We start from the raw sequence: 27,675 nt of genomic DNA, 5'->3' as shown, positions 1-27,675 counted from the left end.
AAAAATTTAGCAGAAATCTAATGTAACGTCTTATATTAGATTTTGTCTTAAAGTTTGATATTGGACCTGGGAATTAAATCACATCAAAATAAAACAGAAAACACAAGCTTGTACTGTTTTGTTAAGACTTTACTTTTGCCAAGCGAGCTATGAAACCCACCTGTTAGTTGCTTTTGATCCATGATAACTGCAACATTGATCAATATATCAGATGTAAAAGATTTTAATGATGGCATTTGACAAAAAGTAATGTTTATCGCATTTGAACTGCCTCTTGTTGCTGAAATGTGCTATACAAATAAACTCGACTTGATTGGATAAAAAAATAGGATTTGTTAAAAAATAAAGATTTATGTAATGTTGTACAATTTTTAAGCATTTGCAGTGCATTATAATGCAAAAGCATTTAGAGTTAGTGCATAAAAAAGTGCATAGAAGTCATAGATAGAATCATTTTTCCACTGGCAAAATGCAACCTGAATTGTGCAAATAGGAAGCCATAAATCAATTCTGGACAAAAACCCAAAGGGTTTCTTAAGGACCAGCTGAGATGAACAGAAAGACAATGGATTCTTTTTGTTCTGGTGGATAAATCAATATTTTCAGCTTGTTTCTGATGCTCTTGGGATTTGGGATCACAAAGTATCACTGATGCTCCAATTTTTGAGCGATTCAGCCAGACAATCTGGAACCTCATTCTGCACGAACTACAATACTGTGATCTTATTGGCATGGTGTGAGGGTGCTTCACTGGACTGTTCACAGGAAATAGGAGCGCCCAGTTCTGGAGAGCAGGTTTTAGATGCGTCCCTTCCTGCTGATGAGAGAAATCAGCCATTTGGTGTGTTGGACAAGAGATGCATCTAAAAGTCTGTGGAAAAGTAGCTCTCAAGAACTGGACTTAGGGAATCAAACTACAAACATTTGTGTCCAGAAAGCAAATGGTGCATATCCAGTAGGACCAATGAGTCCTTCTACTGGCAAATCAAATCTTGAAGAATGAGAATTACAACTGGTTACACAGTTGTGAGTTACAACTTTGAACTCTGACAAACCATTTGGAGCGGTCAGTGTTTTCACTCTTAGTGCCGCCCCCTTGACCTCTGACCCCTGACCTCCTGGCCTAACCAATGAGCCATCTCTTAAAGTCCATCACGTTTACAAGCGTGACTGACCCCGACCTCCAGATGAACTCAACATTGCTCAACAAAAGAACCCTTCAATAAAAATATCAGCAAAGTCCCTTTCAGAGTCACTCTGGTTTTTAATGAAAAGAAAATAAATGAGCAGGATTTCTATTATATTCTGATTATATCTAATTATATATAATAGATCAAGTCTAAAACATAATTATTGGTGACACATTCACACTTGTAGTATCATTACATTTTATAGGTAAAAAGATTTAATTACACTTCCATTAAACTTCTATGTCATAGGACATAGAAGTTTATATATATATATATATATATATATATATATATATATATATATATATATATATATATATATATATATATATATATATATATATATATATATATATATATAATGTATGCAGTGGGCTAAATTTTAATAATTTATCTACTGTTTAATTCATTAGAAATTATAAAATGTTAGACTTGCAGTGCATTGAAACAAACTTAAAACTTTCTTTAATTTTAAATTGAAAAAGTAAAACAGTGAAAGTTGGTTAAAAAAAGTCTGCAGAACAGGTTTAAAGAAACTTGCCTAATCATGCTTTTGTGACTCGGTCTTTTCCAATAATTTATTGCTCGACAGGGTCACATTCTGCAAGCAGCTCCACATGCTGCAGGAAACTCAGAGGAAACTCTCTCTGTTCTCAGCCAAACTAATAAAATAAATTGTTTAATCAACATCTACATCTATGCAGTCCAAAGATTAAAGATAGATGTATTTATTTTTGAAGAAATTTATCTTTTTAAAATCATGTTCATCTCTTTCCTTTTGTTAATCATGCAGGAAATGCAACAACCATGAAGCAGAACATCTCTTTAAAAAGATATTTGGCAGATAAAAAGTTAATAAAGGTGAGAAAAATTGGAATAAATCTTTCTGCAGTATAAATAGGGAAATTAGAACATTCTTTAACCTTAAAGCTTTAAAGAAATAATAAATTCACCAATTTTCTCTCTTGAAGCAAATCTGAAAGCAAAGTTCCCATGAGAGAACTTTGCGACAAACCAGTTTCTGTCACCTCCAGACACTTCTGTGCTTAATCAGCAACACACCCACATACAGAAACAAAAAAGATAAGGAGAAGCCACTTACAAGTCGGACATGATAGCTTGCCAAGTGTAACCCTTCCTCCCTGGATCGTTTCCTGTCTGTCATTTTCTTCGTCTGTCTCTGACTCACCTACTCCAGCCTCCTACTCTGTTCTGCGCGTTCCCTCGGCTACATTCGCCCCAAGCTCTCCTTCCTCTCTCCTGATTGGCCGATGTGACTTACTCGCTCCTTTCTCCAACAGATGTTAACGTGAACGACAACAATGCACAGGCACTGAAAGGTGGTGGGGAGTTTTTGCGCGTGGAAGCCTGAAGGCTTTAGGAGTGATGACATTCACACGCAAATTAAGGTTAGTGTTTGTGTGTGTGTTTAAGTGTGTGCAAGCTAAAGTCAAAGGTTAGGTAAGCTTTAGAGTTGATAAGGCTGCAGGATTTGTTTAGGCAAGACCTACAAGACTCATAGATACAGTTGAAAGTAGATTTTTTAAAAATAAAAAGACACATTCCTCTGTCTATTTTTCTTTCCTGTTTTAAGAAATAATTATTTCTGTTTGCTTAATACCAGAATAATACACAAAGAATAAGATCACTATCCTTCTAAAGAAATGTGGTGTCATGGCTTTTTAAGTTCAAACATGCGGCTTTCTGGTGTGACGCCACAGAAAAAGCAAAAAATAATCAGCCAAAATGTCAGGAAGAAAACCTTAACATTTCTGGATCATTAAAGTGCCTGAGAAGATGCTGGTAGAAGTTGATGAAACTGAGCCAACCTGGACTGGAAGGCCAATCAGAGAGGAAGAAGCCATTACTCCAACATTAAAAGACAAATTACAGTTTGCAAATTAACTGAAGCACAAACATGCTCTGTGGTCCCGCTAGGCTTACACTTCACGTGTTTGCCCATAATGGCAAACACTGCGTTTCAATTTACAATAACAAAAACAATTTTTAAAGAAAACACAACTTTTTTTTCATTAGAACGTTTTTCAGTCTGTATCTCGTTAGCAATCAATCGATTACTAGATTAGTTGACGATTAATTAAATAATCGATTTATCACGATTAATCATTTCACGCTTTGCCATGGCTAAAATATGAATACATCTCATGCTTGGTGTTTGCATTGGTCGCTGCCATGTTTTTTAATGATTTATGGGGTGAACAAACTCATTCATGTGTGATTTTATTTGTATTTCTTATTTAATGGAAACACCGCTATTGTGAAATTAGAAAGAAAACTTCTTGGTGTGAAAAAAGTAAAAGAAAAAAAAACTAAAATAAATAATTTTGGTAATCTTCAATGAGGTAAATCAAGAGAAGTTAAGTTGAATTTAACGTCTGATGAAGAGAATACATTTTTTTTTATTACAGTACATATAAATATCTGATTTTCACAATTTTTGAACAGATGTTGCCAGTTTTCTTCTAATAGAAACTGTTTTACAGATTAATTTAAGATATTCATGGGGGGTGTTAACAACCAGACAGAGCAAATCACCACATGCCGGTAGAAATCTGGAACACGTTAACCTCTGTGTTAGTCACTGGTTTCACCGCTTTCCTCTCTTCAGTCAAACGTACACACATATTCTTTCCGTTTGGATGTCATCTTTCACGTTTGTCACTTCTAAACAGCTAACATCTCACTAATGATTTCCATCCATTTTTTCTTTTACGTGTCTCTATGTTCGTGCATTTATTCTTTTATCATCGCTCTCCTTGTTTTCTTTGCGCCTTCTATATTCAGTCCTTCATTCAGCTTCTATTCATGTGTTTGAGTACATAAGGATTACTCATAGTAACATTTTTGGGACTTAACCACCAGACGCTTTGCTTAAGCTTTTCCTTTTAGCCCAACCATTTTCTGAGCTGCAGTTTAAGTTTAAGCCCTAAGCTAACAAGAAAATATTCCAGGTAAAACTCAGAGTTCTCAGTAATAACGTCAAGGAAAATTGTATACTGGCTATATGTTTTAACATTTTTTCATAATTATCAGGGCCGGATTTAGAAGAATAAGCACCCCTGGGGTAGAGCTAGTTTTGGTGCCCTATTGCAAAAAAAAAAAAAAAAAAAACTAAAATAAACTAAAATAAAATAAACTAAAATAAAATACAATGAAAAACTCATGCAAATTACAAAACCTGCATACAGATTTGCAGGTACAAATTGATGTACATGTAGTTTAAATTAATACAAAATCAACAATATTAAAAAAAGAAATACCATAAAGCCATAATATAAGGTACAATGATTGTAAACCATGCACAGCATACACAAAAAACTATTTTTTGAGGAGGCATCCCCCCAAAACTTTTGACAGTGGGCTGCTGGCCCTGTAAGCCCTCTCTAAAGTCTGGCTCCGGGTATTAAAATAATATTTTAGATAAACAAGAATCCCCATTTTTCCTACTAATCAAACCATGTCCTACAAACTAAAACTCAAACTATCAGTACAATACATTCAGTGTTTTAAATACAGACAAGACTTCTCTAGGAGGTACGACAGCAGTGAGTTGACCACCAGAAAAAAGCGCAAAGATGTCCAAGAGGCGTCTCAGTCGTGCCTTGAACTGAACCATGGCAATGGCTACAAATTAACTATTTGCCTGCCAAGATATTCAGCCACCAATGTTTCTGAATGGTAAGTCAACAACAAAACACTTGTCTTTGTCAGTAGCCATTCTACAGTGGTAAAACCAGCTAACCAAATGTGCTGGAGCTCAGCTGCTGTTGCTAGATAATGGTCTAGGCTTCATGGGGTTCTGAAGGTTTTCCAAACAGCTCGTTTTCCAGACACCAAAAAACATGAACTTATTGCCAAAAAACACTTGGGTGGTTTCTTTAACAGCTTGATCAGTTTTTAGAAGCAGTAGAGACCATAATGGAAGTATAAAAACATGCAAAATGTGTATTTTACATAATAGGTCCCCTTCAACGATAATTTTATTATTGCATCATTTCCTATTGTTGACGAAACCTTAACTGCATCAGTTTAAAAAAAAACAATCACTGCTTTAATATTCTTCTATTAGGAAAATGGGTAACTTTGCAGCGCTGCTTCTTGGATTTTGTTCACAGCTCTGATGATGAGTCACAGAGGCAAACATGGCATTGACAGGAAGTCCCACATGCTCTACTTTTCTCTTTCTTTCTCTCGCTCCATCTGTCACATGAGCTCGTAACAGTATGTGATTTGAACACCAGCTGGTGTCAATTTAACCCACTAGAGTCTGTTTTTCCATATGTACATCCCACTAGCTTTAGAGAGTTATGTGTTTTAGACTCCTATTTCTATGTGCAATAAGTGCAACTAATGCTGCAGGGTCTTTACAGTGTTATGCCCTTCCAGAAGGAGGACAGGGTCAAACAAGAGACAGAGGAAACAGCAAAAACATTTGTGGTTTCAGTCTCGGTAGTCAGTCTCCATCTCTTCCTCTCACACACTTTCATATCTTTGAGTCTCAATCGGCCTCAATGACTTTCTCTACCCCCCTTATAACCACACACCCATACAGCCTCTTTCAGGAACTCTCTTTTTTCCGCTGAAGCCACCAATATATACTCGCATTCTTACATCTGCTGACATTTCCTCCCATACACAAACTTCTCCAATGTTTCCTCTGTTAGTAAAACATGCTTTGAGTGCAGTGGTGACAGATTTCAAGCTTTAACAAATGTATGCAAGAAAAACCTTTAAATTTTTGTTAAAAACATATTTTCCTAGTAAAACTTTTGGTTGTTTTGTTTTACAGTTTGTTGAGATCTACATATCTGGAAATAAACTGGACTAAACGATCTTTTAAACTGCCTTTATATGACATTTATTGTAATTTCGCTCAACATGAACTGATCTGTCTCAGATGCTTTTGCTTCCAGTTGTTATGTTTGCATATTCTCATTTTAGTTTTAATAGTTGAGCCATTATGTCAAGTTTAATTTTGAATTCATCACTTTCCTGCAGGACGTTATTGAGGGAGAAAAGCTATGTCCTAGAAGAAAAAGTAATTTGTTCTTAAACTTGATATCTGGCCTTTGGAAACAACAACCTTTGCAATAACTGGTAATGAATCTCTTAAATAATAGTGCAGGGGTTCTTTCCTCTGCAAAACCGTTTTAATTCAACTATGTCTTTGAGAATGAATAGCCTGTTTAAGTTTATTATTTAAATTCAGACTTTGACTAGGTTACCCCAAATCCTTTCATTTTGGGTATCGGAAAAAATAATAATAATAAGAGGGTAAAGCGCTTTCCATGGCATTGTTTTTGTAGGAAACTCAGAAACTGTACACTAAATAAGAAGCAATATTTGGAAAACTTCCTAAATTTATGAAAAGTGATGAGAGACCAAGTGATCAAAGCAATTTGTTATTATTTTATCATCTAGAAATTTATAATTTTAAACTTGTAACAAAGTGAAGGTTTGAAAACATGATCTTTTATATCTGTTTTGCTTCTCTAATTTGAAGAGACTAATTAAAATCACACCATCTGCTATAAAACTGTCCTACCTTGGACAAAAGACCAGGCATTAAAAATAAAAATTTAACTTGGCCATAAACAAAGAACTTATTAAATAGCAGTAATCAAAAAATTGGCAACAAAAATCTAATGTTTTAGCATAGTCTGCAGTTTTAGGAGTAAAAATAGCAGCTTAGAGAAGTTTTCTTAAAGCAATACTGCAACTTTCAAATGAACTGCTAAATTTCAGAGTAAACAACCAAACTATTCAATTAGATGTTGCTAAAAATAAAGTTTCCGCACAAAAGGAACAATTAACATGAATATAGAAAATAATAAAAATAGTCTAGAAATAAGACTGTTCACAGAAAAGCCGTATTTTCACATTGTTTTAAATAATTGAACTAATCTTTCAAAATATTGTAACAGCAATCCTGTAAACTCTAGATAAAGCCAGTTCACACCTTAGTCAGATACTTAATGGAGTGACCTGAGTAAAGCACAGGATCTTGTCCAAACACAATTAAATGAACCTTAAAACATGCATCAAACTCAATTATCAACATGGCATATCAAAACAGGAAGCTAGCTAACATTAGCCTAGCTCCTCAGCAAGCACCAAAAAGAGTAAGTGTCTTGTTAATTAAGTAAATAAATGACAAAGCTGTTTTTAATTCATGTATTTTTGTAGTTAATTGGGTTTTTGAAACCCAGTTAACTTTGAGGTGGAGGAAGAAAGACTCCGCAGAAACAAATTAACAGGCATTTTAAATGTGTTTTGTTGACGCAAAATTGAAGAACATCCGGTAATGATATAACTTATTTGAAAGTGTATACATTAACCTCATGAAAAGATACTTTTTAGATTAAAGAATGCCTATAGAATCAAAAAATAAATAAATCTCATCAAAAAAATGTACATATTAAAATGGAGTGTGGAGTGAAAAGAGCAAATTTTATATGGTTGTAGGTTTAGGCAGCACATTGAAGACACACCGCCTTATTTCTGAGTTTATATGTACCATTAATCACAGCTGCTTTGATGTCACTTTCTCTTTATTAAAGGAGACTTCGGCGGCTTTTTTTTCTCCTTAAAGTCTGTCTGATACCCTCTGTTTCAGATCTGTAGGAATAGAGCAAACGCGTGGAGCAAATTATGTGTAGGCAGTCTATTTGCATCATTTATGATGTAAATCTAGGCCCTGACCTTGTTGCTCCACAAGAAATTAATATATTCAGAACAAAGCAGCGGGTAGGGGTTTTATACCTCCCCCTTAGAGACTTAAAGACTCTGCGCTTACAGGTGGATGCCAGATGGTGCAGCTGCTAAAACAGAATAAGAACAGCAGCAGAAAGGGACACCATAGTTTTAAGGTGCTTGGAGCAGAGGCAGGGCAATGAAATTAAGTGGCTAAGTACAGAAGTTTATAAAAAAAAACCCACAAAAATATTGAAGTTTTAAGTTGGTTGTCTTGTTTTATTTCTAAAGTAAATCAGAGTTAGCACAAACTGAATTATAATTACACTCATTGTGATACTGCCTGGCATGCAGTTTATTTATTTACAGCTGAGGGATTTCCCTTTCACTCGGCCACTCAGCAGTGCAAAAAAAACAAACAAAAACACAGCTAATATCCGATGCAGTCATATCCTGTAAAATCTGTATTGTTGTCTACTCTGCTAAATACTCCAGAGTAGGTATACAGTACATTGCAGAAGTATTATGTTTTTTATTTGATAGAGCAAAACAAAGTCGAAGGAAAACGATACATGGTAACGTGGTGTGCAGTTTGTATTCAGCCCACAGAAGTCAATACTTTGTAGAAGCAGCTTGTATATAAAAATACATTGAAATTTATTTTTGTAAAGTGGCAAAATCTGAAATGGTTCAAGCAGGATGAATATTTTTTTTTACAAAATCTTCACACAGACATGGACTTGTTTGTCTCCCACCTCCATCTTCCAGCGGCTGAGCCATTCTTCCTTCTGCCTCCTGCTGATATAGTACGGATCCCCAGCCTGGAAAGTCACTCTGGGTACCGGCCTCCTCCGGAGCCTCCCTGTCTCTCCCTGTGGACCCACAAACAAACACCACAGCCGTCAGACTCATTTTCACATGTACAAATAAGAAATAAGCAAACGTGATGCAGCTATTAGTTTTTTCACCTCTCTCGGGGAGTCGCAGTTTCTCTCATCTGGTTCGTCTGCAGCAGAGGAAAAAGGAAATGGGCTGTTAGTCTAGTTTTAACAAGAAGTTTCATGAGGAAGGAAAGTCACGGTTTTCATCACTCTATCAAGGCTGCTATATTTAAAATCACAGGGACTTGAAACATGCCAGTGTTAAGTACATCTTAAAAGTTACTTGTTATGATTCCTTGAACAGGTTAGGATTGGTTTGTGGGCGATACAAAACAAGATCGTGACATTTTTTGCACAAAATCATTCTTAGATAATGAGATTCTAGTCTGCTCAGTTCTGCTTATTTTGAGCTCTTTTCAGAATGAGCTGTTTTAGGGCCTCTGTCACTTTAAATCCAAATAAGCTGCTGCTGGCCACGCCCCCAACTCAACCTTCACACTCGCAGATGAAAATGTTTGCAAAAAGATGTGCAATTATACAACTGTACATCTTTGAAAAGCAGAAGTAGCACCTCCTATACAACCAACAAGAATGCAACAAGTGGTTTCTGGATGGTAAGTCAACAACAAAACACTTGCTTTTTCCAGCAGCCATTATACAGCAAATACAGTGGTAAAACCAGTTTATCAAATGTTGAGGGGCAGTTCTTGCTGTTTTGTGATGTTGCAATCTGGAGGTTTTTGAAACAGCTCATTTTCCAGACACCAAAAAATATTAATTTATTGTCCAAAAACGGAAGTTCGGCCATATGGAAGTACAAAAACATGCAAAATGTCAATTTTAGCCCGCATACCAGAGTTTCCATTCAAGTTAAGGCACATGTAGCTCTGGATGCAAAATACTTTTAAAGGTTGCTTCATTCTAAAACATTAAACAGCTTTTCCACTGGCATAGTCCACTGCAGTGAACTGATGGCGCTCGTAAACAGTTAACACAGTTACTTACGGTGTTCAGGACTTAAATGAGATCATTTACAGAAAACGCCATGAAGAGGCCATTTTGTGAGTGGCAAAACACGGTTGTTCTGCTACTCAGTACTGATGCATGTACTCATAGATTAAGAATCAGTTTTTGAAACGAGGTATTTATTTCTATATCAGTCAGAATGTCATAGGAGAAGTTGACCGTACAGCCGCCTTCTCGCGTCTTTTAGTGTTCCCACTAGGTGCCAGTGTGGGGACCAATGCTTTCTGGCAATGCCCCAGTGAAACACCCCGAACCACCAGCACTAACACAGTTAAACCAGAGACTTCTATCACCTCATGACACAAGCTAGACATTGTGAGAAGTCTTTTTAGCAGAATGCTATGAGGTTGGGTGGGTTCCTATGCTATTTCACTCGATTCTAATCACTCTGCACCACTCCATTTGGTTTTGCTCTCCTGAAGAGGATTTCTCCAGTAGAAGAGAAGTTGTGAACAATGACATCAATTTTCTGCACTGTTTTGGAACTGTAGACTGTAGAGTGGAGTTTTAGCGGTATGAGTATTCTTCTATCAATAAAATAGAATGGATTCTCTTCGCAAAGCAATAGGAATAGGTAAGTCTAAAAAAAATCGCTTTTAAAATATACACAAAATTACTGCGCCATAGAGACAGAGATAGTGAAATGCTCTGGGGCTGGTTGGCTTCTTCTGAACAGTATGCTTTGATGTAAGTTTTTGCTTGCTAGCAAAAAATCATTAAGTAGAATCTCTATATATAAACTCGAGTGTGATTGGGCTCTGCAGCAGGATAATGATCCACAGCACACTTTCAACTCATTGGTGATGTTGTGACATGATCTTAAACAGAGTGTTCTCACTTGAAATCCCTCCAAAATAGCTGAAAAGAAGAGTGGACCTAAATTCCTCCACAGTGATATAAACGAGAAATTGCTAGTTACCAAAAACGCTAATGGAAGTTGTTGTCAGTAAAGGTGGAACAACCAGATTATAGAGCAATTACTGATTCACACAGAGGTGAGGGTTGGTTTGGATAATCTTTTTTTCCTTGTCCTGCATTTGTATTTACATACGCTATCTCTGCAAGACATTAAAACTATCTTCACAAAATAGCAAAAACCATAAAACTGCAGAAGAGGTAAATATTTTGACTCTGAATCACTATAAAATATAAATATACCTTTATTCCTTTCAGATTGCTCTAGTTTTCGGCGCCTTCGTTTCTTCTGTGAGGAAGGGTTTGGCTCTGGCTCCTCTGGCGGAGTGGGGGGGGCATTTGCACAGGGGTCAGAGGTCGCCATCTCCTGAGAATCAGACAGCGCAAAGCTTAGGTCAGACAAAATTGCCTCTCTACCCCTGTCTAGACAATTTAAAGGGCACGCATTTACAGAAATCATACATGCACATGTGCAGGTTTTATGCAGTCAAATAAACTACAGTACAGCTACTGCAGAACCTGCACATACCAATTAGTCTAACCTCATTAGCACAACACTGAGCAGGTATTTCCAGCAGAGCTCCCATTAGCACAAGCACACAGTGTACTGGATAAGAAGTGGGTAGTGTTGAAGTTATTACCAGTGTTGATAATTAACAAGCACATCTGACGGGGTTTGATAATTTATACAAACTGCTGAGAAGATAAAAAGTTATTTGGTTTAAAAAGTTAGAAACATTAAGTTAAAAAAAAGCTGGAAAATACCTGACTAGTAAACCCAAGCTATCTTAATTAGACCTATTCATCAATGTTGCTAAACTTTCTCTGTTTAAGCTCTAAAAAAACCAGCGGGGGGTTTTATATGTGTGTGCTGCTAACAGGTTTTATGGGTGGGAAGTTAAAAGAGAGGAAAACAGGGACGAATGTGAAGCTCAAAGGCCACAGCAACATCAGCTTGTGCTAACAAGCATACAGAGGCTGTAATGAACAGCTGAGGATGCCTGTAAAATGGAGAGAACAGGAAAGGTGACCGAAAGAGCCTCGGGACAGACTGAACCACACCAGCACACTTTTCACTCTTATACTCAAACAGAAACATGTTGGTTGTGAAGGTACATTTCACTTTCAAACCCTAAATTATCCCGCATAAATACAAGCTTATTGTGCATCACTGATTCAGGTATGTCTAATACTAACAGACAGTATTGGGCCACTTATTTTATGCTGTGTCAGCTGTAAAAGTTAATGCAGGATCCAGTACTAAAATGCGGCAGGGAGTTTTTATGTCTCCGGTACACCCAATTAGTTTTATTCTTCCTGACAGACAGCAAGTCAGAACTGTGGCTATGTTACGACAAAAAAAAAACACTGCATGTTCAAAATTCAAATACACCAACAGAGGTACAATAACTCAGAATAACAGTTTAGAAGCGGCAAAATAGAAATAAACAGATAAAATTATGATGGAGAAACCCGAAAAAGAGCTTTAGCTTTCAGATAAAAATTAAAAAACTACATAAATCAAACAAATCCAACCACGTGGCTGAAATAAGTAAAAACTTGCTATATAAAACAAATACATTTAGCTTAGATGATTAAACATTTATGCAGAAAACAAGCCGGGAATGAGTAAACCAGATGAGTGAAGCATTGTCTATCTTCTGCATATGAAGTACAACCACGTGGCCTAGACATGAGCACGTGGCATTAGCATGGTTTTAGCACCAAAATCATTTTAAAGCTGCATTAAGCAATTTAAGACATCACTGTAAAAGTGTCTACAGCTAACTTTTAGGCAAACAACTCACTACTTACTCAGCAGAAACAGAGGAATCTGGGCTTGCAGTCATCTTTTTGGCCATGTGTTGAATGTAAACTCATTTCAGCTCTGGTTTGGTCCACAAAACTCCCGAGAAAAAATCTGGATTTGTTTTAATTTACACGAACTCGACGATCTTCAGCCACTTCGCATGTGCTATGTGCCACTTAGTGGTGAACAGGAAGTGCACAGTCAAAATGAGTGAGCTGACTGCTGCAGGTGCACAAGTTGCGCTTCATTTTTGCAAAGATGAACTAAAACTATAACCCGAATGTGTCAGCAGACTACAGTGTCTGGGAATCATTTGATTTAACGAAACTACGGCAGAATATTGCTTAATGCAGCTTAGGTATGATTGTTGAGACAGAAATGAGCAAGCATTCACCATAATGATAGCTCTGGCTCATCAGATCACATATTACAGCAGTTTTCCATTGGAAAGTAAAGTTATTTCTCTTGTTTCAGTATTTAATACCTCATCAATGACCTTCACTTCCTCTTTTCTCAGAATCTAAAGCTGTCTGCTGTAGAGTGACAGACAGGGTGGAAAGTACCAACTCTTTTTCACCGCTGACAGACACTAACTTTAACTCTTCGTACAATAAAGCATGAAAACAACGGGCGGTATTAGGTTAAATTAAACTCTGATTAATTCAACCTAATGGGAGGCAGAGCACAGAGCAAGATGTAGCAAACAGTAAAACAGTGAACTGAAAATAAAGTCATAAATCAGCAACTGAGGGGTTAATTGTTGTACACGTGGTTGCAAAAACCACAACATAAAGACGTGTAAATACGAGCCAAAATGTGTCATAGCTGTTCCCATTCTGACTATGATAAACAGAGGTATTTCAGTCATTTTAATTAAAAGTAACTGCTAAAAATTAAAGGGGTGTTTTGTTGAAATGTATATCTCACCACAAACGGCAGAAAATGTCATCCTTTCATTGGAGCAACATAATCTCTCAGGGAGAGGAGGATTTCTACAAAACAATTACTACAAAATAAATATAACGTACATTTTTTACTACATAGAAACTCTATGAACTTTAGATTAGTACTGAATAACTTTCTGTTTCAGTTGGGTATAAATATGATGTCGCCACTCTTCAAAATAGAAAAAAAGAGAAAATGGTTTTTAAGTTAGATGTGTTGGTGAAAAGAATAGAGCTGCAATAGACAAACTTAGATGAGCGGCCATGTTTTTCTTGCCACAAAACACAACGAGGTGGATGGAAAGAGGTTAAATGAAACTTTGAAGCAAATAAAAATACTGACATCTTGGTGTCATCAGGTCTCCATAGCAACCTTTAGAAGCTACCTCTGCAGCAATCAATTAATTGAGGGGCAAGACAAGCTTAAATGTGTGATTTGTTAAAACCTTTTCGCCAACACACACTGCCAAACTCTGCATCTGGTGTAAAATATAACAGACCTCATACAACCTGCTAAGTAAGATCTATTTACCTGCTTCACTTCCAAAAACTCCAGGAAGTTTGTTAGAGTGCATGGTGCCATGAAACACTTCAAAATGTCAGAATATTTTAAATGAAAACTTGGTAGCCTCAACCAGAAATATGAAAACTCCTTTAAAATATAAATATGTTTTATTTATCCACTGACAAAAAACTACATGAGCTAAAACAGCTAACAGCTGCTTTTTTTTTTACCAGCTAATGCAACTATTTTTTAAAGGTCATTAAACAAATCATTAAAAAATAATTTTTAAATTATATATTGAAAATGTGCAGATGATTATCTCTACTAAGGGACAGATTGGTGGAGTTGTACTAGACATTACTGGTACATTAATTATGGGCTGGACATTAAAAATGAATGTAGCCACAAAGTCTGAAATACTAAAACCACTGGGGAAGTTCCTTAGACCATTTACAGTACAGACAGGAAGATGACTTGAAAAATGTCTCAAAGGCTATTCCCCAAAGGCAAAAATAAAGATTGACTTCCTTTATTGTCCCCTTTACGGTCATAAAACACTGGTAATAGTTTTTGGAAATGTACCTGTTGTAATTGGTGCAAATAATTCAATCATATTTATGTTTAATGTCAATCTCTAGCTTGGTTGTCTTCCAAATATATTCAACTGGTTCAAAGACCAAGAAAATAGCATAACAACTAACCGAATGTAAGTACATAGATATCCAAGTTACTATGTAACCACTGCATTCATTACTAATATTTAAACCAGGTTGTTTAGTCTATAAGAAGTGAGGCTTGTCTCAGAGTTAGTTCCTGACTGGATAATAATTATGATATGTTGGCTAAATAGACAAGTGAGATGTCTAATTACTGCTGGCTGGCACATTTGTATAATAATTACTACAGAAATGTTCTGTCTTCAGATGCTTCATAGTTTTTGACTGTAGGGAAATGTGTCTGAGCTCCTAAATAGTCACATAACAAGAAACTGAACAATTCTTTTGATGGCATTCAGAGGGGCTGTTCTGCATGACTCAAGCTTTAAACACGTCTGATTTAGACTAAATGACAAATTCCTCTTTTTACAACACTATTAAGTCCAATTGAACCATGAAGCACATTGTCATAAAAACTGCTAAAATGAAACTGCATCTTTACAAAAGGAAGATGAGAGGCAGAAGTGTTGCTGTTACTGTTTTAGCTTCAAATCGATTTATATAGACCTAATAATGTAGAATTACTGTACACCATCTTCATTATTAAAGAGGAAAACAGGCCAAAATCCATCCATCCATCAACATTTCATCACAGAGTAACAGGACAAGAAATCAAGCGAACACACTCACCTAAAGACAATTTTAGAGAGGCTAATTTGGTTTTGCACAGAACATTTTTTAAAATAATTTTATATCCAATTTTTCCCTAAAAATTAATTACAAATAACTGATAATATCAATCATCCCTTCTAAGTTGAACACCAAAGTATTACTGCCAGGCTACGAAATGTTTTGTTTAATTACGAGAGCATAGTCATAAAATTAGCAGACAAAAGATGTAATTTTACCGGAATAAAAGCTTGGCTAATAATTTTTTTTATTATTTTTCATGTTGGTGTTATGATTTGTGGGTGGTTGTGGTGAGGATGAACGCTGAGAACCAGATAATGGTGATGATGATGAATTTAATGAAGATGCTCAAAAACAGTCCAGATCAGGCAGCACGGCAGAAAGATTAGCACACAGCTAAATACCGGTAGCAACGGAAAGACAGAGGACTGAAAACGAGAGCTGAACCAACACAGGACTTTACAGTTCAACTGTGGTGGCAAAAATGACATACGACAAAGATCCGACAAGAGACCAAGACAACAGGTGGGACTAAATACACAGGGAGGGTAATCAAGGAATGAGACACACCTGGGAAGCAATCAACAGGGAAGACACAGAAACAACAGAGACTCAGGACAGAAACTGAACACAGAAAAACCTTAAAATAAATACACAGAAATACGGATCATGACAGTTGGAGTTGTCATGAGGTCACAATACACCTCCAATGTTTCAAACTTTATAAGACAGAAGTAGTGCTACTCTTCCTGGAGTAAATGTTTTTGCTACTCTCCCCACCTTTTACACCTAACTGTGAAGGTTTTTGATTAAAATCACTAAAAAAGTTATATGGCAGTTAATTACTACTGTATTTTAAACCTTTCTGAAGTAAAAACCACAAAAGTGTTTTTAGTTATATGCATATATACACATAGTTGCAGACGAAGAAACACTAAAAACTTGTATACATAATTCTGCTTGTACAAATGCTATTTACCTCTATGATTGATGGTGTTATTACAGAGAATGCCAGTGGAAAGGTACTGGTCAAGATGTGAAGACTTATTTCTCACATGTTTGTTTTAACTGCAGTCCTGTTCATGCTGTGTGTGTGCATGCGAGAGTGTGTGTGTGTGTGTGTGTGTGCGTGTGTGTGTGTGTGTGCATGCGAGAGTGTGTGTGTGTGCGTGCATGTGACAAGACTCACATTAATCCTGCCCGCCTTGTCAGGGCTCAGACATCAAAGCATGATCAAACCTGCCCTCTCACTCACACACACACACACGCACGCATGCACGCACCCACACATTTTTGGAAAAACACACACGTTCTTTCGTGGTGTTTGTTCCTTCTGTCTGGGATTGTTTGATCTACGCTGACATGCAGCTTCTGCTGAACAAGTTGGTCAACTCAAAGCCACAAAGAGACAGAAATACGGGCGAAAGGAACTGCCGAAAACAGAGCGACTGACTAAACACAACAAACATACACATAACAAGAACACAACAACTCTGAAACACGTTTCACAATTAGTGACTGGAAGGTTGCCAGTTAATAACCAAACTTTATCAAGATAATTATATAATTGGCATAAATAATAGCTTATGAGTGAGGACATGTGATTGTGGTGACTCCTAAACTATTTAAGCACTAATCTGGGATCATTACATGTTATTTCTTTAAGTTTTTTTAGGAACATTGAAGCATTCACCAGTAAAAACAGAAGTGGCAACAAAATTGAAATAAACATTGGTTCTTAACATCAACCCAGCTTTACTCAAACATACAGATATGTTAATAAATGACTAACAGCAGCAGAAACCAATGCTGATGCTGATGTATTATGAATCCCAATCACAAATGTCACAGTAGCCGTGTTTCCATCAACAATTTATTAATGCACATTGTAGAAAAAGTTGATGGAAACAATAAAATTCAAAGTAACTTTCTCAATTTTGGAAAAAAAATGTTACACTCACTTGAGGTGTTTTTGGGCTTTTTCGAAAGAGTTAATGCGCTAAACAAACCTTCATATCCACTGGTGGGTCTGTGCCTTACCAGAGGCATGAAAGATTGGTTGATTCAAATTTACATATTTCTTATATTAAATAAGCTTGTATTGCAGTTTTCAAATGATGATTTCATTTATTAAAGAAAAAAAGCTAGTGGGCTGTTCAGGAGCATCTTAGGTCAGACTTTGAATAGGCCACTCTGTATGCCAGACATTTCCCTCCAGGATTTTCTAACAGAGAGGACGCTGTCCAAAAAGTTTGTTTCATTAGTCCACAGAATATTTTCAGAAAAGTCTTGCGGATCATCAGGATGGTTTTTGGAGAATGTGAGAAAAGCCTTTATGTTATTTTTGATCATCAGTTTTTCTTTGCTTGTTTCTGAATTCTCCCGTTTTTGCTTATCTTCTCTGTCTTATTGTTGAATCATGAACACCGATCTTAGCTGAGACAAGTGAGGCCTGCAGCGTTTTAGGATTGTTCTACTTTTTCTGTAACTTCCTGGATTAGTCGTTGAAGGTTTATCACTGCTGCATATCTTCTCTTGTTGTGGATCAGTGGTTCGCTTAAAAAACAATAGTTTTGATAAGCTAAAATTAAAATAGTTTCATAATATCCTTAGGTATTTTCAATTTCTCCTACTGCAATACAAAACTAGATTATTCCTGATATAAATGTGTATCAAAACAACTTAGGACACGTAAAAGTCTGTTGAACAGTTAGAATCGAACACAGTGACTTAAATATTACTTACTGAAAAAAAAAAGTACTTCTGCCAATGGGCTGAAGTACTTACTTCTATATTGAAAATATTTCACAATTTGAAGTTGAGATCCATGTAAAACCCTTCAGTATTACTCCTGGTCAGCAGGTGGCAGTAATTCACCAATTAGTGTGCTGCGGACCTCCATAAAATAAGAAGAAGAAGACAAAGCAAACATGCAGCAACGGTGAGGAGCTGAATGGGTTGTTCCAAACAAGTAGCAGAAAAAAAGAAAACTTATTTTCCATAGTGAATGTGAGGAGGTGAGTTGCAAATGATGGTGATGTTGTGATGATTTTATGTTATGATTTTGTTTAAAATGCTGCAAATTTGGTCATTAGAACAACATGTGATCAGATTTATGTAAAAACTCTGAGAAGGAGATTTTCTAAGTATATTATAATTGATAAGGTATTTAAAAATGAAGCCACGTAGTTCATGATTTCTCAGAAATGATAATACAGTTGAAATAGAGTTGTGCATTAATATTCATCTATTTTATAGATACATTATCATTGTTGATAATTGTGAGAATTACTGAATATGATTAGCAAATACACTTAGATAAATCATTAAGTGACATAATTAAAAGTAAACTGTGCTTATAAAACTGGTAGAAGTAGATCTCAAAGTGGCATGTCGCCACCTACCATATTGGGGTGCAGTGTGAAATTTTACAGTGTGACGGCATTTTTTATGTCTTCACAATGCAAAGCACTTTAAACTGGCGCATTGCTAAAATGTGCTGTACAAATAAACTTGATTGATTTATTGATTGATTTACGATGGGACAAAACTGACACAAAAAACAGTTAACAGAAGTAATGAGTAACACCTTTACAGAAAGGTAGTGAGTGAAAGCATTGAGTTTAAAACTACTCAAGTACAGTACAAATGATCAAGAACTGTAAATATAGGGGCAGTATTATGTATTTTTCAGGCACATAGTGACATTTTATAGCACAATCAAGTAACTATATTACTTTCAGTTGTTGCTATATATATTAAATATGACTCAGAAAAATTTGACTTCGTAATTTAACGCCCTGAAATTGGACCTCCGTTTCTTTAAAACCTCCTGCTCTTTCTGAAACTCCGCCTTCAGGAAGTCATCACAACATTTCCTTTGTTAACTCTAACAACATTTTTACTAGCGCTCCACTAGGAAGTAGCTCCTATAATGAGCTCAGCAGATGGACAGTTCCACCAGGTGTTTGCTAATTGCTAGTGGCTAGTCTGAAGGAGCTGAGCGGGGGAGTCCTGTGGGAGGGCTGCTCTGTGAGGCGGGACCTCTTACGATTGGAAACTGCAGCTCCAAGGAGGAGCTACGTATTAAAGGCTAGGTTCATCCAGGTGTTTTGCATGGAGGGTGGTTGTCATGGAGATTAAAGCATTTCTTAAATATGCATGAAAGAAACAAGGCATCACTCCAGGTATGTTTTTGACAATATAACACGATGTTAAGCTCACAAACGTCTTTTTTTTTACTCGAGTAAATTTACTTTATTCCTCTGAAAACTGAATATGAAATTTCCCAGGGTCGATAGTTCAGTTACCCAAAAACTAAAGCTGTTTGCTTTTGTAAATCAATAAGTATGTTTAATCATTCAAAATAAAGCACGATTTAGAGTAAGTTGAGTTTAATTAAAATTAGCATGCTAATTAGTGCTTGAAACTTGACTGACAAAAAGATTACTGTGCCTTTAACTCTCTAGGCTTCAACATCACAAAGCATTTAATGTCAGCTTTTTAACGCCTGACTTGCAGATTTATCGCATGTCAGCTTCCCAAGATGCTTTTAACTTCAGTTTCACTGTGACTTTAAGTGGGCAAGTGGAAAATGTGACAGTTGGAGCCTTGCTGATTATAATGCTAATGACGATGCCACAGTGTTGTAGTTACATGTGCATAAAGAGTTCACATACTGCGTGCAACTGCAACCAGTCGATGCACAGGGGAATCCCCATTCTAAGATAAACTGATGACAAAAATGCAAAAAAAAAAAAAAAAAAAAAAAGCAACCCGCACAATCCCCAGTGAGGAGATTGCAACTGTCAAACACAATTAATGAGGACTGAAAGTGTGAGTCTGGACTCCTGTGCATTTAGCATTTTTGCACATTGGCTAAAGAATTTTAAAAAAATGAAAAAGTAGTCCATCATGCTGAATACAGTGACCAGGTTTACTCACAGGAAGCAGCTGCTTGCGTTTCCTGCTGGGCCGCCCGACTCTGCGCTTATTGTGCGGACTTGCTGGCGTTCCCTCCTCCGGACTGTCCTGATCTGCTCCGTCTTCACTCTGTGCAGACACAGAGAGAGCCCACATCACATGCAAAGAAGGGACTTTATATGAATTCATAACTGCTGTCTTCAGAGAGACCGCATTGAAACAACAACCATTCAAAGCCAAAACACTCAGGGGGAAAATAGACCAAGCAAAGCAAGAATTTAGACATTTTATGGCACTTCTGCGTTTGAAAAATAAAAAAATTTAAGCACATGGTTAGATTGAACTCACTGAAACAAACAATGGAAACAATCAAAAGGAAAAAGCTGTGAATTTTACATCTGGAGTCTGAAAATCAAAGTTTATTTAGGTAAAAAAAAAAAAAACACACACACATTGTGAATTTCACTTTCCAAGAAAACCCCAACAAAACCCACATCACGTATTGTTTATCATTTATGGTGATATATTTCTTATGATAAGTTTTCAATTATCATTGTGAAGATAAATTCAAATTAAAGATGTTTAAAAAACCCTAAAACTGTCAGTATTGTTTTTATTGTTCAATGAGAGCATCAGCAAATATCAATAAAATTGAACATATGGTTAAATGCAGTAACTGTGTGGAGTTTTCTGATACAAAATCCCATTTCTTTACGTGATTTGTATCATAAAAATCATATATTATCATATTATTTGTGTGTGTTTGGCTATAATTGTAGTGTCATGCAGTCACAGTCATGCAGTTATCTAAAAAGTAAGTAATAAATAGTTCCTATCATCACTTTTATTGTTATCACAATACTACTACTTCTATTCAATTCTATCCATGAAAATCTCTATTAGCGATATATTTATATTAGAATGAATTGATTTGGTTTAAGCAGACAGGAAGCATTTTATTAGAGTTAAAGTTGGTATCAACGCACAACCAGATGTCTCAAGATAAATACTAATAAAACATTATTGAATTAGAAAAGGTTAAAAAGATCTGTAATTAGCTTGTGGAAATGCTCTCAGAATAATCTACTTTTGGCCCAAATTCTCAGAGATGTTGTTTTGTAAGAACTCTCATTTCAGTCCAATCCAAAATAAAGAAACTTGATTTTGACAACGTTGATGTCACTTTACCGTTTTAGCTTATAAAACAGATAATACAAAAAAGGTGTGACCCGTTCATGTTGTATGTTCTGGCACTGTAACCCCAAGCACTAAAATAAAAATCGACGTCAGATTATAAACTGGGAGAGTCAGACCTGATTAACTGAAAACAGATGGAAAAATGCTCAACTACTGGCTTAGGAAGATGTCGAAATGCAAAGACACAGATGTAATGGAGCAGAAGAAATAACGACTTAGGTTTTAATCGCTTCTTTAAAGGTTGGAAAACAAACAGAAAACTTTAGTGATTCAGGTGAAAGTAGGACATGCACTTGCGTGACCCTGAAGAAGACTAAATTAGGACTTCCTGCAAACATTGCTAACATTACTTGGAAAAAAGCAACAGTTGTTGCTTCACTGTATTTTATTCTCTTGCTAGTATTAAGTAATAATTAGAAATAGTGATCAGTAGATGTGCAGAAAGAAATAGTTTCTACAAAGAATCGATTCAAAATGCTCAAAAATCTATTTATAAGTCGAATGTCTTTGCGCGTATACAGTATGTCATATTATGTGTCCACTCAGCAACCATATATATTTTGAATAATTCTTTGATATTTTTTATTTAAGACAAAGCCAGACAGATAAGTAGGCCTGTCACAATAACAAATTTTGCCGAGCGATTGTCTAAAAAATTATTGCGATAAACGATAATATTGTTTCAAGACCTTTTGACACTGATTTAATGGAAATGACTAATAATGCCTGCGATTTCCTGCCATAGATAGATACACTTTATTTTCAAAAGAACACATAACACTGGAACTGATAAAACAAAACAACAAATATATAATGGAATCTCAGTCTCCATTAACAAAAAACGTACTTGAATAAAAACTAAACATAAAGTCAAAGTGGAAATAAATACTGCATTCAACCAAAAGAGTGCAGATATGAAGTCTGTATACTATATTGCCCTTCAGTAATCACTAGATTTATGTAGAGAAGATGGGCACATTCAACTACCTAATGCAGTAGTTCATACTACACAATTTTTTTTGCTCCTATTTTCCCCTTATGACAATCTTAGAACGTTGGCCGATCTAAGATTATCGCTGGTGATTTCGTAACCACCAGTGTGTGGTGCGTTACGGTGGATCGTCGTGGCCTCTCCGATCTAAATCAGGGGTTTCCCCCGATTCAGCATTCAACAGGCTGCATTGGGCTGCGTCAATGCAGCCTGTTGAATGTGACAGGTAGCCTATCAGAGGCGAAATTACGGAGGGGACATCGGAGATGATATGTAGGAACAACATTAATATTTATTCAACATTTTGTGCAAAGAATATAGAAATGACAGGGGGAGGAACTGGAGCCAAATTGCTACCGCAGTTGATGAACCCGGTAGGTTTTCAGCTGTTCTTCTTTAACGTGACATAAATGGGTTATAATGATTTTCATTCAGTCAGGACTTTACGCTGATTCTAGCCACATGCATCACAGGTAGATTCTAGTAAAGCATTGATTAATGCCTGGTTTTAAAATTAGTTAACTGGACTTATAGCCATTACTTTGTGCCCATGTGGCTGGACACCACAGGGCACTACGAACCCGATCGAACCGTTATACCCAGGATTTCTGTCAGGTTTTGAAAATGGGCCGACAGTCCGCCAACAACTCGTGTAGTGTGCGCTGGACATTACACTAAGGAAGAGCACCGGAGCTGAGCCTTTTTTCATTCAGTGTCATCAACAGAAAGAAAAAAAGACGGGAAGAGACGATAAAGCCGATCATTAAAATTAAGTCATAGGTTTAGTTTATCGTGCGATTAATTGATCTATCGTTTATCGCGACAGGCCTACAGATAAGCTAACCGTATACTGGAATTCAAGTTGCAAAATTTTATGCACAAACTTATTTTTTGTTTTAATAAAGTGTGGAACCTTATAGAATTGTTTTCGATAAACTTATTTGTTCACAGTGTCTTTTCCTCTTGTCACTAAGAATTTAAACAGAATCTCTAAACTGTTTCAATGGAAAATTTGGTTTGTGAATCGAGACACTGAAAGATTTTGAAACCATTTGCATGGTAGTGGTTTTAATAATCTCCTATGATTTAAAAAATTAGTTTCGCTAAAACTCTGTCACTGATTGTTTGTCACCTACTTACTTAATTGTAAAAAAAATATTTACACATTTACAATCACAGCCAACAAAGCCTTCTTCTCTACTGCCGTAAAACTGGTTTCCCTCAAGAAAAAGTGATTTTAGTGCGCAACATACTGTGGATCAAAATCCAATTTAGTCCACATGTTCTGTCTTTCATCCGCCTGGTTCAGTAGGAACAGGAGTGTGAGCAATGTTTTTACCAGACCCAAGAGAACAAGAAAAAGAGCCAAATAAAACAAGCTGCACCTGCTCTACCTTAAGTTAAACAGTCAAACTGTAATTAAATGCCATCAAGCTGGAGATGATGTGTGCCACTTCTGTGAGTGTTTTAGGCCAATTGGAGTTTGGCTCCTATGTGGATTTTATTGCAGATTTTCATATAGATCTGACAGCTCGTTATATGCGTCTCTGCCTCAGGCACAGACTATATGAGAAGACCAGAGAAAAACATTAGCTGACTCCAGCGCTGAGGTGGAAAAGGCGGCCCTAGATGTGAAAAATAAGAGCAGATTTAGCAACAAACTGGAAAATTATGAAGAATGAAGGTTTGTGTTTAAGGCCTCGTCCGAGGTGATTTTAGGTGAATCCACAAAAGGTTTTGGTAGTTTAGGCTGTGCTTCCACACGGATTTGGCATCTTTTGAGAGCAGAAATTATCATTTTTTAAACCGGGTTTCAGAGTGGATGTATCTCAAAATGCCGGAGTTTCAATTTCGTGAGTCGAAATCGAAACTCCGTCTCTCTCTCTCTATCCCACATGTGTGTCATTCTTGCGAATAAACATGGCGACGTTTGATGCTTTTTGTGCCGTTCTCGGTCAGCATCACAGCGCCACCGACTGCCCCGGCATACTTACTACAATCATTTTCAGTCTTGCTGCATCCTGTCATACGTGCACGCCCTTTCCTGTGTTAAGTTTAAATACTCTTTGGCCACAAATATGAAAAAATCTTATGCACCACATATTCACTTAGCTTTTTTTTTTTATGTAAACCATTCCTTTTACAAGTATGCATGACTCTGTGGCCCATCACATAAAATCTCAAAACTTGTATGTTTTGAGATTTTAATTATGATTAAAATCATAATTTTGATTAGTTAATCAAAATTATGATTTTAATCATAATTAATTAATTATGATTAATGTTAATTTTGATTAATTAATCATTACATTTTGTTTTTTGTTTTTTATTTAAATCAGAGTTAAGGAAGAGAAAGAGACAAAACCGACTTGTTTCTTGCCAAATAGTGAACCAAATCTGCCCTCATGTAACTTTCGCCTACAGTTGCAAAATTAAACATTTCAGATTAAGTTACTTTGGATGAAATATGTAGCTAAACAGATTTGGCAAGAAACTGGTAGTGCATAAGCCTTTATTTCTTATTTATAAGGTATTTACAGATTAACTGCAAACTATTTATGTTCCATTTACACTGAAAAGTGGAAGCTGTATTTTATTTTTATTTTTTTATTAAGCTGCAAAGAAAATGCCTTAAAATACAGTTCATGTCCGGCAGTTTTGGTTCCATCATTCTGGAGTATTTTTCTACAGACCTCTCATTAAAGCCTCTGGACAAAGGGCATCATATGGTGACAATGGTGTGGTTGCTACGGTGCAGAAACTGCTTAGCAACTGTCTCCGGCAGGGTCGCGGTGCTGACTAAACAATGTGATGTCACTTCGTTGACGACCAGCTTAGCAACCGGCTAAAACGACTAATGGCTCCATGCCTGTCTGCCTGGTGCTGTGCATATGCCAGTGTCACGATGCACACTCCACGGCATATTTACTCACATTCTAGCAATATGCAGCACAATGTTGTGCTGGAAAATGTTATCAAATCAAGTCAAATATAAGCTTGCAGAGAAAAAAACTGAAAAACCTCCAGCTAGGGCTCTAAAAAGTATGCCAACAGACTGAGAAACCAACAATGACCATTCTGGCTGTATATCTTTGGTCTATTTCTGTCTCCCGGCAGGTTATTTTAGGCAGTTTCTAGGCAACCAGACTGCAAACCAGAGGAGGCAGAGGAGGATCCCATCAGCAGCAGACAGCCTGTCCTCTTTCCCCAACCTCCTTGTCCTCCGATCAATCTCTCTCGTCTTTCCTGTGGCCTTGTTTCCTACATCTCCATTCTCATCTGGATTCTCTTTGTGTTTTACTGTGAATCTACTGTTCCAGTTCATCACAGCCTTATGAATCAATCAGTAGGACAAAATACAAACACAGTTTATCTGGATTTTAGCTACGAAGCAACCCGTGAATCTTTACACAACAACAGAATTGATGCAATATTCCAGATTGCAGCTTCAAGGACTTGGAGACAGGATGAAGAATGTTTTTCCACATGATCAGTTTCATATAATTGCAACCCCCAAGGCAAGTCTGCTGACAGCCATCAAAGTCTGTTAATAGCTTGTAATATATACGATTACTAGAGCTGGCGGACAGACAGAAAACATATAGCAAAGATAAATTGGAAAGGTTTAAGGTTTGCTGGGATTTATTAATTAATCCAAGCTGAAAATACTATGATTATGAAGTTTAAACTTCAAATTACTTAATTTAGGAAAGCAAATACATGTTCTTTAAGCTGTACACTGCAAACATTCAAAATCTTATCTAATCTCTAGAGGAAATATCTAGTAGAAGGTTTTCAGCAAGAAATTGGAGCTTGTTTAAAGTATTGGGTGGACTGGCAGATTATTTCACTTATAACATGGGAAAATATCTTGTTTTAAGTTAAATAATCTGCCAGTGGAAGTAGTATTTTTTCATTAATATAAAAAAATGTGTGACTTAAAACAAGCTGCTTTATCTTACAAGTTAATTTTGTCTTATTTCAAGTTTACTAAGATATTTATTTACACTAAAATACTTGGTAAACTATTGTTTTTTTGCAGTATACTTAAAACCAAACACAAAATACAAGATTAAAGTAACTTAAACATAAGCAAAATGGTTATTTTCTGATCCCACAAAGATGTTTTTTTTTATGTCATCATCGGAGTCAGATGTGGATCTTCATGAATTTCCCACATCGCTGTCGCAGCAGCTTCCCCTGGTTTGTCTCTGGGCTTTCCTCAAGTCTTTGTTAGAGATCTCAGGAAGTTTAAAAGAAACAGCTCTATAAGGGAAACTTTGCTTTGGCTCTCGGCCAGCGTGAGAACATGAAAGTAAACGAGAGAGACGGCTCTTTATGTGGCTGTTGTATAGAATGAACTTCAAACTTCTCCCTGATTTACGAGGACCGCCCAGAGCTTCGGGGGTGCAAGTGAAAGAAACCATTTTTCACCTGTCGGACTGCATGCTAACATTTACGTGCTCATATGTGTAAAAGAAAGAGGGGAAAAAAAACTAAAGTTCCTCATGTCTACCACATGTTGCAGAGGATGTGGAAAGCAAAACGGTCTGCAGAGAATGTAAATAAATAACTCCAGGTTTAATTATTACAAACTCTCATTTGCCTGCCAGGCTCTTTTGTGTTTCTTGGCTGACACAAGATCCTTAACGGAGAGCAGTGGTGTTAATGACAGCTGTAGTAAGAGACGTGGCCAGTGTAACATTAACCAAAGCTGCAAAAATAGCAGCAGAAGTCCTTCACCTCTACATATAAGAAAAGAAGCATTGAAAATAATGGTACAGCATTAGGACAAGGTGCAACATTATCATAAGATTGGATATAGGTAGGGGTGGGTGATATGGCTTAAAAATAAAATGTTATTTTTTTGTCATACTAGATCTAATTTTGGACTTTAATCAATTTTTTTCTTGCTTTCTTTAAAAATATACATATATTTAAACAGTGGCTTTTATTTCAGTCACCCCTTCTCTGAGCTGAACGAAGGAGTATTAGAGTCAGGCTACAAGTTTTTATTATTCAGAAGAATATAGTCATAGTATTAGCACAAAGACGTAATTTTACCAGGAAAAACGTCTTAAAATTACGAAATAAAAGTTGTTCTGGTAATAATTTTAACGTGTTAAATATTGAAGTCTTTCTATTAATTATTATCTGTAAAACAAATACCAAAGTATAACTTCACAAGATGCTCAACATTCCTCACTTAAATTTTTTCTTATTTTTTGCGTTG

The 27,675-nt window shown here is 36.3% G+C and overlaps 1 protein-coding gene across 9 annotated transcripts in view; it reads right to left on the bottom strand.

The window, feature by feature from the left end:
• LOC106926993 (DNA (cytosine-5)-methyltransferase 3A-like) overlaps nucleotides 1-27,675 on the bottom strand; it is a 56,164-nt gene that overhangs the window by 21,987 nt on the left and 6,502 nt on the right. For 5 of the 9 annotated variants that reach the window (XM_015002235.2, XM_015002237.2, XM_015002238.2 and 2 more), the window contains exons 3-6: nucleotides 20,276-20,383; nucleotides 10,970-11,093; nucleotides 8,873-8,910; nucleotides 8,660-8,776 (exon numbers count right to left, since the gene is read on the bottom strand). In XM_015002235.2, the coding sequence (XP_014857721.2) occupies nucleotides 8,660-8,776; nucleotides 8,873-8,910; nucleotides 10,970-11,093; nucleotides 20,276-20,383 (387 nt within the window). Of the gene's footprint in view, nucleotides 1-8,659; nucleotides 8,777-8,872; nucleotides 8,911-10,969; nucleotides 11,094-12,541; nucleotides 13,013-20,275; nucleotides 20,384-27,675 lie in introns of those variants that run through there. The other 4 variants (XM_015002241.2, XM_088002171.1, XM_088002172.1 and 1 more) reach the window with 2 other exon arrangements.

The sequence above is a fragment of the Poecilia mexicana genome, unplaced genomic scaffold (genome assembly GCF_051168715.1).
Source record: "Poecilia mexicana isolate PSO_F unplaced genomic scaffold, ASM5116871v1 scaffold_21, whole genome shotgun sequence".
Taxonomy (NCBI): Eukaryota; Metazoa; Chordata; class Actinopteri; order Cyprinodontiformes; family Poeciliidae; genus Poecilia; species Poecilia mexicana.
This window is presented reverse-complemented; position numbering and strand designations above follow the sequence as displayed.